At 36.6% G+C, this 14,255-nt stretch overlaps 1 protein-coding gene across 2 annotated transcripts in view; it reads right to left on the bottom strand.

Annotated features, from left to right (window-relative positions):
• Nucleotides 1-13,475, bottom strand: part of LOC120536729 — a 28,184-nt gene extending 14,709 nt beyond the window's left edge. Inside the window, exons 1-3 of one of the 2 annotated variants that reach the window (XM_039765196.1) lie at nucleotides 13,100-13,475; nucleotides 3,058-3,205; nucleotides 2,643-2,969 (exon numbers count right to left, since the gene is read on the bottom strand). In XM_039765196.1, the coding sequence (XP_039621130.1) occupies nucleotides 2,643-2,969; nucleotides 3,058-3,136 (406 nt within the window). In that variant the 5' untranslated portion in view covers nucleotides 3,137-3,205; nucleotides 13,100-13,475. Of the gene's footprint in view, nucleotides 1-2,642; nucleotides 2,970-3,057; nucleotides 3,206-7,516; nucleotides 7,697-13,099 lie in introns of those variants that run through there. The other variant, XM_039765195.1, reaches the window with a different exon arrangement.
• Between the last annotated feature and the right edge of the window lie 780 nt (nucleotides 13,476-14,255).

The following is a 14,255-nucleotide window of genomic DNA, read 5'->3' on the forward strand; positions in this document are numbered from 1 at the left end:
CGGTGGGTTGGCACCCTGCCAGGGATTGGTTCCTGCCTTGTGCCTTGTGTTAGCTGGGATTGGCTCCAGCAGGCCCCCGTGACCCTGTGTTCGGATTCAGTGGGTTGGAAAATGGATGGATGGATGTTTGCACATGAAGTTGCTTTTTTTCTGCTTTGAAAAACGTCCTAATTTGTAGAAGAAAAAACTGAAATCTTTCATATTTAGTAATCGACCTTGCAGTAAACCTGAGAGATTAATAAAACCTGAACTTAGCCTGTGTTACTGAACATATGCAGTGAGAGTTCTTTTAAAACAATAAGCCGTTGGTATTTTACAGATTTGTTACCATCAATTCTTTGTTATTAAGTGTATGGAGCCTATTATTGTAATTGTTTACATCTCCCCTTGGGTGGACATGGAGATAGCAAGTGACATCATCCATTCTGCAGTTGCTAAATTACAAACACAGCACCCTGAGGCGCTTGTGCTAATCGCTGGAGACTTTAACCATGCGACGCTGGACAAAACATTACCTGCCTTCTCCCAGTATGTGGATTGTAACACCCGGGGAAATAGGACTATTGACCTACCGTATGCAAACGTTAAAGACGCATACAGTGCCACCCCATTGCCTGCGCTTGGGAAATCAGATCATAACCTGGTTCTGCTTCAGCCTCAATACAAACCAAGAGTGAGGGCGCTACCTACAACCACACGCTCATTCAGGAAGTGGTCCCCTAAGGCAGAGCAGGCTCTGAGAGACTGCTTTGGTACTACGGACTGGGATGTCTTACAGGGGTCACATAGTGAGAACATTGAGGAGGTTGTTGACTGCACTACTGACTACATCAGCTTCTGTATGGACATTGTAGTTCCAGTAAGTACAGTACGCTGCTATGCTAACAACAAGTCATGGAATACAAGTGACATCAAGGGCCTTTTGAACCAGAAGAAAAGGGCTTTTAAAGGCGGTGATCAGCATGAGCTCAAGCGCATGCAGAAGGAACTCCGAGTCCAGCTCAGGGCGGCGAAGGAGCAGTACAGGAGAAAGCTGGAGCAGAAGTTGCAGAATAACAGCATGAAGGAAGTGTGGGATGGGATGAAGATCATCACAGGCTTCAGCTCGAAGCGGAGTGCCACCATAGAGAGAGACATGGAGACAGCAAACCAGTTGAACAACTTCTTTAATAGGTTTGACTACCCTAAGCCACTCTCACCTCGGATTACTGCACCCTTCACCCATCCTTCTGCTAATACCAGCATAGGAGAGACATCTCCACCCACAATTACAATTACAGCAACGCAGGTGAGCAGAGAGCTGAGGAGACTTCGTGCCAGCAAGCAGCGGGTCCAGATGGAGTATCACCACGACTGCTGAAGGCCCGTGCGCTGGAGCTGGGGAGTCCTCTACAGCGCATCTTCAACCTCATCCTGGAACAGGGGAGAGTCTCGAGGCTTTGGAAAACATCTTGTATCACCCCAGTCCCAAAGGTATCACGTCCTAGTGAGCTGAATGACTTCTGGCCTGTCGCTCTAACGTCACATGTGATTAAGACCATGGAGCGGCTGCTGTTTCACCACCTGAGGCCACATGTCCGCCATGCCCTCGACCCTCTGCAGATCGCATACCAGGAGAAGGTGGGAGCGGAGGATGCCATCATCTATATGCTACACCGATCCCTCTCCCACTTGGACAGAGGCAGTGGTGCTGTTAGGATTATGTTTTTGGACTTCTCTAGCGCCTTCAACACCACCCAACCTCTGCTATAAATTACTTTTATTTTTTGTGAATTTCCCCTTGGGATGAATAAAGTATCTATCTATTACAGATCTAAATGAATAAAGTTTTTTTTCTGTGACCTTCATATGGATATGTCTTTTGGGAACCAAAAATGGTTCCCCTATGGCATCACTCTGAAGAGCCACTCTGGCAACTTCATTTTTAAGAGTCTGTGTGGTGATCCCCTGTAGAAATGCCAAATGTATGTAAAAGTTGGTGGAGATACTGTAGGTTCAACAGTGTGGATCTGCATACCAGACAAGTGCAAGCAGAGGTACCTGGTGTTGCCCTGGGATGGGGACATTGACTAAATGTTGTAATGAAACATTGACTAGGCTATCAAAAATGAAACATTGAAAATCCTAATGGCATGGATTTGCATACCAAAAAAGCACACATTCAGTTTTACATTTATTAAACTCTATCAGGGTGGCAGAGAGAAGTAATGTCATAGCTTGAATAGTAAGCTTTTCGGCCTGTCTCTTTCTTTCTGTGTTTAAATCAGTTTCAGGAGTTTTCTTTAGATTTTTTTCTGTCATTTGCACAATTTTCTTTTTAATCAGCTTTCCTCAATATCTTTCAAGTTTTATTCTAAATAGTCATTTTAAGTATGTAGCTTCTCAACAGCTGCAAGAACAGCAGACAATCTGCACTTTTCAGACTTAATTAGTAGAGTCTGGCCTCTCCTCGATCACGTGAAGAGCTAATTGTAGTTCTGTATTGAGAGAAGTAGTTATCTTTGGAGATATAGATAGCTAGACGCCAGTATCCTCTAAATCTTACACTGAGCAGACTGTGCATCCTGTAATATAAATATAATAGACAAACACTGCACAAATTCAATTTAACTGGGAAAAAGAATAATTAAAAACAGAAATACCAAGCACACGCAGCTTCACCGCTCCCTGGAGACTCTCCCTCTTGGTACGAAGTGAATACCAATAGTTGCCTTCATCTGACTGAAGAACATTCTTGATGGTGAGAGAGATGTCTCCCTGATGAATATGACTCTCCTCAAGTGCAAATTTTGCCTCTTCAGTTTCTTTCTTTTTTATGGATCTCCTTGGATATTTAATGAGCACCCGTGTTCCCTTTTCCCAGATAACTGAGAGTACCTCATCTCCATTCAGCTGTTCAATGTAACAGTTCAGTGATGTCTCCTCATTTATTAAAGCAGTCTGTGGACTTGTACAATTCATGTTCAGTGCTGTGTCATTAGAAAGAAACAAATTTGTTATGCTGCTATAACTTACCTATAAAATGGCAAGCATGGAGAGGCAAAGTAAATGATTTACCGGTGATGACATCAATGATGAGGAAGACAAGTCCACCATTCAAAGTAACATGTAGTTTGGAGCCAAAGAAAATCATCATCAAGAAAGATATTACTTCAGTGGGAAAAAGGAGATGTCCTCCAAGAAGAGACTCCCACCATTCCTTATGCTTTAAAGATTTAAAAAAAAAATGATATACTGTACATCACAATAAAATTTCTTTGAAAAATTATGGGACACAAGGCCCTGTGCAATCCTGAAATAGATTAAGTGTGTTTGAGAATGTTTCTGTATGTTTCTAAAAACTCTGTTAATTATTTATCCTTGCAGTGTTATGTTCTCTTCATTAAAACCTTTACAGATGCATTTGATATCTAAAGTTCTCGTGTGCCATCAAAATCATTTTTGGTCCATACTCACCCTGTGCTCGGCACATGCCAAATGAATGGGTGTACGCTTTGTGTGGTCACCTTGCCGTAGCTGTCATTTTCACAGTACCATATGACATCTTGTTGTAATCAAATCATCGAAACGTTGCTTCACCGTTTTGCTTAATGTACTGGTCAGAGCTCAGCAGTCCAAAAAATACTATATTGACTCCTATGAAGTGATACTTAGTTATTACTGTTACTTTATGTATACTGTGTAGTTTCTTTCCAGTTTTCAATTAAGTCCCTAAGATTCGTTGTTTATATGAATCATCTTTGTAACAGGTTATGTTTTAAAATCTATTTTTAAGAGTAAAATTTCCCTCTGGTAGACAAGAAGAGTGCTATGTACACTTTAAAAAATAATTTGTTCTTTAATGGCACTTTATGTTGTTCCTCCTTGAAGCACTGCTTTCACTTCTTAAAAGGTTCTGCATATGAAGCTGGTTCTTTGGGTTTAGCAAATGTTCTTAATATGTGGGCAAAACTCAAAATGCTACCTAGACAACCTAGCAGAATACTAACAGATTAAAAACCTGAACTTAGCCTGTGTGATTGTATACAAGAAGAGTCCTTTTAAAATCATAAACTTATTGGTATTTTACAAAGCTGTGATCCATTCATGGAACCTGACATGGATCTAAATAAACAAAGGGTCTTTCTGGAAATTCATGTGGACATTTCTTTTAGGAATAATAAAGAGACACGGCTCACATTTCAAGCGTGCACGAGAACTTGTATTATGGGGTGTTAGCAGAGATGTCAAGATTCATGTGTGTTTTTCCTTTTTGTTATTTTCCTTCAGGAGTTATAATAATGGCAATAGTTGAGAATTTCTATTATACCAAATCAGCCACGAAGTGTGCTTGAATAACCAGTGGTGGGTTTATTTTTATTTGACTTGTATTGAATATTTGCTATACATTAAGACACAACGTTGTTTAAAGTGTTCTGTTTAGCGTTTATATGTTGGGAATTTGCCTTAGTGTTATTTACATTCAGCAGTATTCTTGCAATAATAGTTTATGCTGTCACATTATTGTACTTTACTAAAAGTTTATTGATACTGTTTACTGATAAACTTTATTGATTTGGACCTCATACTGCTGATAAGCTAGTGCCTAAATTGACTAATACTGACATCTAGTGGACTTTTGTGTAATTTACCAATAAGCTTAATGTATTCTTTTTTGTTGTAGACCACACACACAAATATGGAGGAATATTACGGACAAAATTAAATAAATAAATAAATAAATAAATGCGCAAATAAATAAAAGTACTGTGAAATGTGAGCATACATAAATAAATGTGTCATGAAATGAGACCCTAAATAAATAAATATGTCATGAAATGAGAACATAAATAAATGTGTCACGAAATATGTTTTTCGTTGCTTATTTATTTCATTTTGTCCGTAACATTCCTCCAAACCATCATGAAATACGACTTGAAATAAAACTGTCACTTTCACTCGTCAAAGTTGAGAGGGTGGGCTCTAACACGCCCTCTAGTCACTGATTGGTGAATCGATAGCACAACTGTTAATTAGAAAAATGCTTACTACTGCCAATGAAATGGATTCCGCCGAAGATATTACGTATTTCAGAGAGAGAATTGAAGATTTATCGGAAGAAATTACAATGTTGGCGGCTCTTTTAGACTCCGATATTGATGAAACTATTTTTGAAATTATCGAAGAACTGGTGGAACGGACTCTACTACACTCCACTTCAGGTGACGCAGTTCCCTGCTCTGGACGTCCATCCTTTGACATTCCAGCTGAGTCAATAGAACACCTTCTGTTATGCAGTTTAAAAGTACGACAGATTGCAGATCTATATGGTGTATCACAACGGCTATTTTAGTTTATACGTAATATCTTCGGCAGAATCCATTTCATCGGCAGTAGTAAGCATTATTCTAATTAATTCCCTCTCAACTTTGACGAGTGAAAGTGACAGTTTTATTTCAAGTCGTATTTCATGATGGTTTGGTGGAATGTTACGGACAAAATGAAATAAATAAATAAGCAACAAAAAACGTATTTCGTGACACATTTATTTATTTATGCTCTCATTTCACGGCAAATTTATTTAGGCTCTCATTTCATGACATATTTATTTATTTATGCTCACATTTCACAGAACTTTTATTTATTTGCGCATTTATGTATTTATTTCATGTTGTCCGAAATATTCCTCCATACACAAACACAAACCCCTATTCAAATACTTAGAATAAATAAGTCAATTTAATCATAAGCTGCTGTGTGGAATTCTCTGCATCATTTACCAATGTCCTGACCAGCACTCTGGAGTGAACACTACGAGTCCTGTACTCATCACAGATACAGTAGTTCTTTACTGCAGGTTTTTACTCCAACCAGATTCACAGTAAGTGATGATATCTGACCTCATTTTTCTCTTAATCGGCATTCAGAAAAGCACAGCAGTATGATTTTTACGTTATAAGACATTTAGAAATAATTCTGTTTTTTGCTATAGCTTTAAATGATGAACTCTTCTGTTGTTTTTCTATTATTTTTCCCTTATTCTTTGTAGTCCGCTCCCTTCATTGTATCCTAATAATGACAATTAGCAATAAGCAGAGCAGACACCGGGGAAGAACAACCTTAAATGATGAAAGACTGCAACTGCTTCAGCGTTAATTAGAGAATAACAGAAAGGAAGAATATAAATCGGGATGAACATAAATAAAAATAATAAAATTGCTTAATTTTTATTAAAATGTATTAACACACTTGCTTTTTTCATTTCTTCATTGACCCTAAAACACAGACACTGGGAAATAACAGTTCACTTAATTAGGCTCGGGCTCTAAATAAAAACAGAAGTTGGTTGAAACAAAAACTTGCAGCCCCTGGGGGTCTCGAGGACAGACTTTGGGAACAACTGCTCTAATTGTTCAGAATACTGAACATAATGGTATAACACTGTTAAGTTATATCTTTAGAAAATTACATACAAAAATTTCGTGAAGACAAGACAAGATGAGACGCAGCTTGCACTCTTAACAATCCTGTGTCTTTAATGGCACTGGAAAATTATCTTGTCAGTTAAGGATTAAGTTAGAGGGGTAAATGTTCACTATACTGTATTAGAATTGAGATATGTAGATATGTACCTACATTTAGAACTGCAATGATCATTTCCCTGTTAAGTTGTAATGATTTAGAAAGCAGTGTTTATAAAGTTAAACATTCAAGACCTGGGAAATATTGAGAGGAAGCAAGATAGTTACTGTTTTAATGTGGCCTGCCATGTACTAGCAGCTGCTGAGAATATAAGGTTAGGAGCACGCACTGATACAGAATACGGCCTTTTTGAAAGGAATTTGCCTTCATCCAATTCTTTTTGTTCTTAAAAAGGATTCGGGACTCGTAGATTGCTTGCAACGGACATTTCCTTCTGAAAAGGGTATCTCTGAGAAGAAATACATAAATAATGTACAGTAGGTTACCTAGCTTGATATTAGTACTAGGTTGTTGTACCGTGTTAGCCATTATGAATGTAGAGAAAAGCCAAGCAAAATGACACCTTTTATTGGCTAACTAAAAAGATTACAATATGCAAGCTTTCGAGGCAACTCAGCTTGCATATTGTAATCTTTTTAGTTAGCCAATAAAAGGTGTCATTTTGCTTGGCTTTTCTCTAGCTTGATATTAAAAACTTAAGAAAACTTGAATTTAGTCTGTCTTCTCAGTCATCAGTATTTCACGAATCAGTTACCATCTGTTCTTGTTTATTTACTGTAAACTGCCAATTGCGGATCCAAACAAATAACGTTTCCCTCTGGCTAGGCCGTCTGAGAACCAAATATGGTTCCTCTAATACATCGCTCTTCAAAACCACTCTGGCACCTTGACCTTTATGATCGTGCCCCAGTGCTTGTGTGAGTATTTGTTATTTTGACGATGTTCCACGTGGTCCCCAATACCGAGGAAATGTGCATAGGCGCGTCAAGTTAATATCGACTTCCCGTTGTGTTGTAAGGTAAATAAGTACGCTCGCTTATATTAGGGTTCAGACCTGCTCATCCTGCGTGGTGTCTCGTGCGCCACTGTCACTCCCATCTTGATGCTTGTTTCCATGATAAATAACGTCCGGTTACGCCAAAAATTAATATAGCCGAATTCATAGTAGAACACGGAAAATAGTAAACAAACTTCTGACCGCAAAAAACGGAAACCACAGCGCATGGGCGTAACTACACTGGGTAATACCCAAACGTCACTGTGACACGCCGATCTGTTTATGGGGTATGAAACTTTCATGAACTGATTAAAACTTTTGAATTTAATTAAACGTAGTGGAGTATATATATATATATAAGAAAAGAAAACTTTGGAATCGTTATTTTTTAGTTGTGCTGTTGACACTCATGGACTGTTACTCCATTTTAAAGCCTCGTTTTTCCGTCATTCTTTCAAATGCGTTTCTACTAAAAAAAAGTTATAGCTCCACCATGTGGGGAAAATTGGCCATTCACGTCACATTGTTGCAGGCCAGTTTTAACTCTTTGAGGGCTGAATATTTTTTCCAAAAAAAAAAAAAAACAGTTTCTGAAAAGCAATGGTTTCACACAGAAATCAACATAAAATGTCTGTTGCTGCAGGCTGTGGTAACCATTTTGACAAGAATGTGCGGTAGGCTTGCTGCCAAGCTGTCTTCACTTGGCTTAGGCATTGCAATATAGTTTCTACCTCTTATCATTGTTAAGTGGCACTCCTCCCTGGCAAATATTGACATAGGCGTATCAGCTACATGAACCCGTTCAGCACCATGATTAGCTGGGGACCACTCAACTGAAGCTGGAACTGCACATTCATTTTCAATCACTTTTATCAAAGTTGGAGTTCGACAAATCATAGTCCAGTTCAGAGATAATCGGCAAAACGTCGTCGACACAGTAGCTTGCTTTATGCATTCATTTTGATCTCTCGCTAGATGTCAGTGCCATTTTTGCTGTTGTTTGCCCCTTGCTACTCACACAAGCGCAGGGAATCTCGGTCACACCAATGAAGCTAACTTTCCTTCAAGCAACGAGAGGCCAGCTAAAACATAACAGTTGGTTTTGTCACAGTTTACAGTCAATTACCATCGTCAACTCCTCCTTTTGACAAAAGCTGACATCAGCCCTGAAAGAGTTGAACACCTATAAACCAATACACTACAACAGTGGCTCTCAACCTGTGGGGCGGGCCCCGCTACGGGGGCGCGAAGAAAAGAAAACAAGAATCAAAAATATGAAAAAACATCTGTTGAAACCAAAACAAATTAACGTAAACTACATTCTGATGCTAGAACAATAAATACAGAGTTAGATAAATGTCGATAAAAGTTAAGTGAGTATAATAAAATATGCATCTACATTTAAAAAAAAAAAAGACATTTTTACCTGGCCTGAAGAAGGGGCCTGAGTTGCCTCGGATGCTTGAATATTGTAATCTTTTTAGTTAGCCAATAAAAGCTGTCATTTTCCTTGACTCCTCACTGCCTGCTTTGAAAAAATCTATGAACTTGACCTCACCGATTTACAATATTCAACATTTTTAAACTAAACTATTTTTCGAAATAGTGGCAGAGTAATCCTGAACAAACCACTTAAACGAGAAAATGGCCACATTTCATCTATCTATCTATCTATCTATCTATCTATCTATCTATCTATCTATCTATCTATCTATCTATCTATCTATCCAAGCTTCTCTGTAGCTCTCATCTTTAAAAAGCAGAGTCATTTACATCCGAAATGCTAGACGAGAATTTCTTGAAGTGATTTTCCTGAATGACATTTTCCAACCTGTAAATGCACTTAATCTTGATTTGCCATAAAGGATGATTTAGATTAAAAAGAAACTGGACTTGTTTTCAAATGATTGACCTACAGAGAAAATATTTAATTTCCCAACACTGCACAATTTAATAAATAACTCTGCATTTGCACAAATTACAGAATTGTTAAGAAAGGTATGGCCGAACTTTGCTGTGAGTTCTGACAGCTTTGACTTTCCTACTAAAGTCTTGCAGATTCCAAAGAAACCGATTACGATTGATGTGGAAGGAGAGTTTGCATCAAAAGCCAAACAGGTGCTCATGTCACTTGAGGAACGTTCCTGCAGCTAGAACTGATAATAAACATGCAGGAATCATCTGAACTGAAACAGGCACTTCGATCTGTGAGATGTGTCCAGTTTTGCACAGAGCTGAACCAGGTCCAGTTCCCAAACACGTAAAGGTTGGCTGATTTTCTTGTAACAATGTTTGCTATGATGTACACGTGCAAATCAAACGAAAACTCATTCCTCCCTTACAAGCACCAACCTCTATGAATGTCTACAAATTGCTCTCGCTTCATATGAACCTAAATTTTATGCTCTTTCAAAGTCAAGTATGTGCAATTTTGTCATTAGAAAATAAATTTAGTACTGCTGTTAAATGTGTAATGTACTGTTTATAAACAAAATAAAAGAGAAGTAAAGAAAAAAGAGTGTTAACTGATATTGGGAACATTTTGTATTTAGCATGTGGTCCTGTGGATGTACTGTATTTCTTAAAATTAAAAGTGATAGTAACAAATGTTTAAATAACAAAGGTAACAAAAAATAATATAGAGTTAAGGGACTGATAGTTCAGACCATTGTCAAATGACATTCCAAGATAAATTTGTGAGATTTTTATTTGTGGCTGTGTAATAAAAATCAATTTAAATAATAATAATAATAATAATAATAATAATAATAATGTCAATAAACACCCAGTGTTATGTGTTGCTCTTCTTGCTCACATGTGAATGCTGAGAGATAAGGATTATGTTTGGCCCTCCCGACATTGAACATTTGGTAATCTGACACTCAAGAGAAAGTAGTTGAAGAACCCTGCAATACATCCTATAACTGCCATTAACCCAGCTATACTTTTATTTTAATATTATTTGTGCATAGAGAAGTCTGGTCTCAGCATCTGATGAGCTACACTGTCCCATTATGGGTGGTCTTCCAAATCCCGATGAACTGCACTCAGATCCTCCTATAGCCTCTCTTTACCCTAAATGTCTTTGTTTCTTTATTTTCATATTTGCAAGTTTATTATCATGCTTTTCTTTTAGTACTTTTCTCATTCAGCAAGTTAGTTCTTTAGTTTACTTTCCATCTTTATTTCAATGCTGATTTTTTCAACACACAAATAGCTTTCCATTTCTTCTTTTTATTTTATTTTATTTTTAAGCACAGTGCCCTAATGTTATGCGCTGTCTTAGAAGGATCATATGCCTAATGTGAATCATCACAATATGAAGAACAAAAATATTCCCATTTTCATCACTGAACTGAGCTGTGTGGTTACTCGTAGCACCATTGCTTGATAAAGAACGGTTCCATTCTTTGCAGAGTTCTTTGCATATATATTTTTTTCCTTGGGCTTTGAAAAAGTTGCTAAAATGCTGACATGACAAAAATCTTTTCATTTATAGTGGACTTCAAGATACTAACAGATCAAGACAACCTGAACCCCTGTGTTTAAATCATAAACCTATAGATATTTCAGAAATCTGTTACCATATTTTCATGGTTTAATTATGCAATCTGTTGTGGATATAAATAAATTAAAAGGTTCTTTCTGGAACCTCTATATCAGTGTTTCCCAAACTCGATCCTAGAACACTGTGACTGCTGTTTTTTGTTCCAACCAGATTCCTAATCAGTGACAACACCTGATAGCACTGATCTCATTTAATTAGCTGGTATTTTTTTTTTCTTTTATTCGACATTCATTAAAGCATAGCAGCATGATTTTTACATTTATAAGACATTCATAAATATTTCTGCTTTTGCTATAGATTTAAATGCTTAACTCTCTTTTTTTGTTGATTTCATTATACTTTGCCCTTTCTCTGTGCAGTTTTTCCCCCTTCATTGTAACTTAATAATGACAACTTAAAACGAGCAGAGCAGACACCCAGGCAAACACTGAATAATCAAAGGCTGCAACTACTTTAGAGTCAGACCCACTAATTAGTAAATAATGGATTAATTAAACAATTAGAACACCTAGAAAAGTAGAATGAAAATCAAGATGAAAATACAGTTAAAAAGAAAAAAAAATCATTATTCCTATATAACTGCTTGGTACATTTTAATATATATATTTTTTTAGCAAACTTAGTTTTCTAATTAATATATTGTTCCTTAAACACAGAACTTGGGAAATATCAGTTCACTTAATTAGCCAAGGAGTTCAATTAAAAATAGAAGCTGGTTGGAACAAAAACCTGCAGGGGGTCCCCAGGACCGACGTTGAGAACTCCTGGTCTATATGGATGATTATTTTGGGAAGCCAAAAATTAGTTCCCTTATGCAGGGGTGGGCAGATTCAGTCCTGGAGTGCCGCAGTGGCTGCAGGTTTTTGCTCCAACCCAATTGCTTAATAAGAAGCCCTTATTCCTCAAGTCACACTTCTGCTTCACTTTAGTTGTGTCGCTCGTTAAGATTTTGAACCCTTATTGCTTATTTTAGTCTTAAGCAGCTGTAGTCTTGTTTTTTAATTGCTCTTAATTAGCAATAAGATGCAAATGAGAAAAGAAACCAGCATTTCTCCATTTAGCTTGCTTCCATTTACCCCTGTGTGTGTGTATCGTACACTATTGGGTTTAATTAAATACTTGGAAGGAAAGTGAAGAGAGAAAAGTCAAGCACTGAGAATTACTCGTCTGTTTTAGACTTCAAATCATTTGAGTGATATCCTTAGAAAGGAAAAAAAAATCTAGGATATGACAATGACCTGTCATGGCAGAGTTAAAGCACCAACAAGACATGAAATTAAATAATTGACAAGGATGCAGATGTTTGTTCCGACCAGGTTCACAATTACTGATTCATTTTTGTTGTTTTTACCTTTAATTAATCCCATTGTTTAATTATCTGTCTGTTTTTAATTTATTCACTCATTTTTCATTCAGGAAAGTATTGTGTTAAGACATTTTTCTACTGAAATGTTTAAATCTAAATTCCCTTTTTGTCTGTGGAAATCGCCACGTTAATTTTAACCAGATTTTAACAATCAATAACTAGCAGGCAAGCGACACTGCAAAAATGCGGCACGTGCTTTGGTGTTAATGACTCGTGCGCTTATTTTTTTTTAAAATGACATAAATACGAAAAAAATGCATGTAAATTCCTACCTCACTCAACAGAAACTTACCTCAAGTGGTTAGTAATTTCTGGAAGGATATAAAATAAATAAATAGGGCCGTGAAAGCTGGCTTAATTAACACAGGAGGTCAAATTGAAAGAAGACATTGGTTGAGATGATGGATAACCGGCATTTTTGTTTTAATTTATTTTCCTCCCCATAATTAACTGACCACAATTCAACATTTAATTAACAGAGGATTCTATTTGTGTTAATCATTTTTAATCTACTCTCTTTTCTTACCTTTTCAAACAAATCTGTGTCTTTACTCTTTATGTGATAAATGTAAAATATGTACAACTATTTAAGAAATTCATTAACTAAAAACGTTCTGATGTAAAATGGAATTTAAGTAAGTTAACTAGACTTTTTAAAGCGAATAGTTTTATCATGAGATGTTTTCATTGGATCGTCACTACTTACCTAATAACGTTATCAGTTAAAAAGTAAAAGGTGAAGGCTGTTATTTGACATCTTACTGTGAGGTGCAGCATGTTGTCGTCCCATGCAAATAAACTTCCTCAAGAAACTCAGAAAGTCCAAGAACGTCGCACACTTTGATATTCATTATTGGCAATTCACCATAGCAGAGTGGAATGAGAGCTGCTGCAGATACCGATAATTAAAAACTTGTCAGCACATTACAACGTTTATCTATGGATGTGACACCGTAAAATCTACACAACTGTACCTTCAGTTTACGGGAATTTTTTGATGTTTACTCTGAAGTTCTTGTGTAATCTCGGCAAGCGCCGGCACGTTTTAAGACGTGAAACTTAAACGAACCCTTATTGATATCAAATATCACGTTATGGAAAAGAACAGAGAACTAGAAACGAACATGAAAGTTAAACGAAGCAAATAAAAATCCTTTTTATATTAAAAGAGTGCATTAAAAATGGCAAACGCTTCTCAAAGGCAATGGATTTAAACGTAATCATTTAAAAATATATTTCTTTTCGCAGGTTTTAAAAATTGTGTTGTGCTAAACAAAACTGAGAAAAAGTAACCAAATTGAATTTGTCCATCAGCATATTCGTTTTATTTTTCATAGTTAATGACATTAGAAAAAAATGTAAAAATGAATTTGTTACCATCTTTCACCTGGCAAAGTTAAACACAAAATGCAAATACAAATGCAATAATAATGATCAGCAAGGCAGATTTGTAAAACAAATTAAAAAATATAATTAACCAATGCACTTCCTCTATCTATCTATCTATCTATCTATCTATCTATCTATCTATCTATCTATCTATCTATCTATCTATCTATCTATCTATCTATCTATTTGATTTGTTGTAATTATTTGTTACATGAAAGCCATTTGATTTGAAACATCATGTGCTACCATTTTAATTTAGGCAGTTCATAGACAAAAGATATCCTCAACTGCTGTTGGCTGTAAGGCTCTCAAATTACTTAATGTTTAAATCTATATGGTTGTATTTCATCAGATAATTAGAACATTAGAACAGCGTTTCTCAACCGTTAAGTATTTGCGACCCGTGTTTTCATGACAGTTTTAATCGCGCCCCCCCCCCAACTTTTTTTTGAAATGTAGATGCATATTTTATT

This window comes from Polypterus senegalus, chromosome 10 (assembly GCF_016835505.1).
Source record: "Polypterus senegalus isolate Bchr_013 chromosome 10, ASM1683550v1, whole genome shotgun sequence".
NCBI lineage: Eukaryota > Metazoa > Chordata > Cladistia > Polypteriformes > Polypteridae > Polypterus > Polypterus senegalus.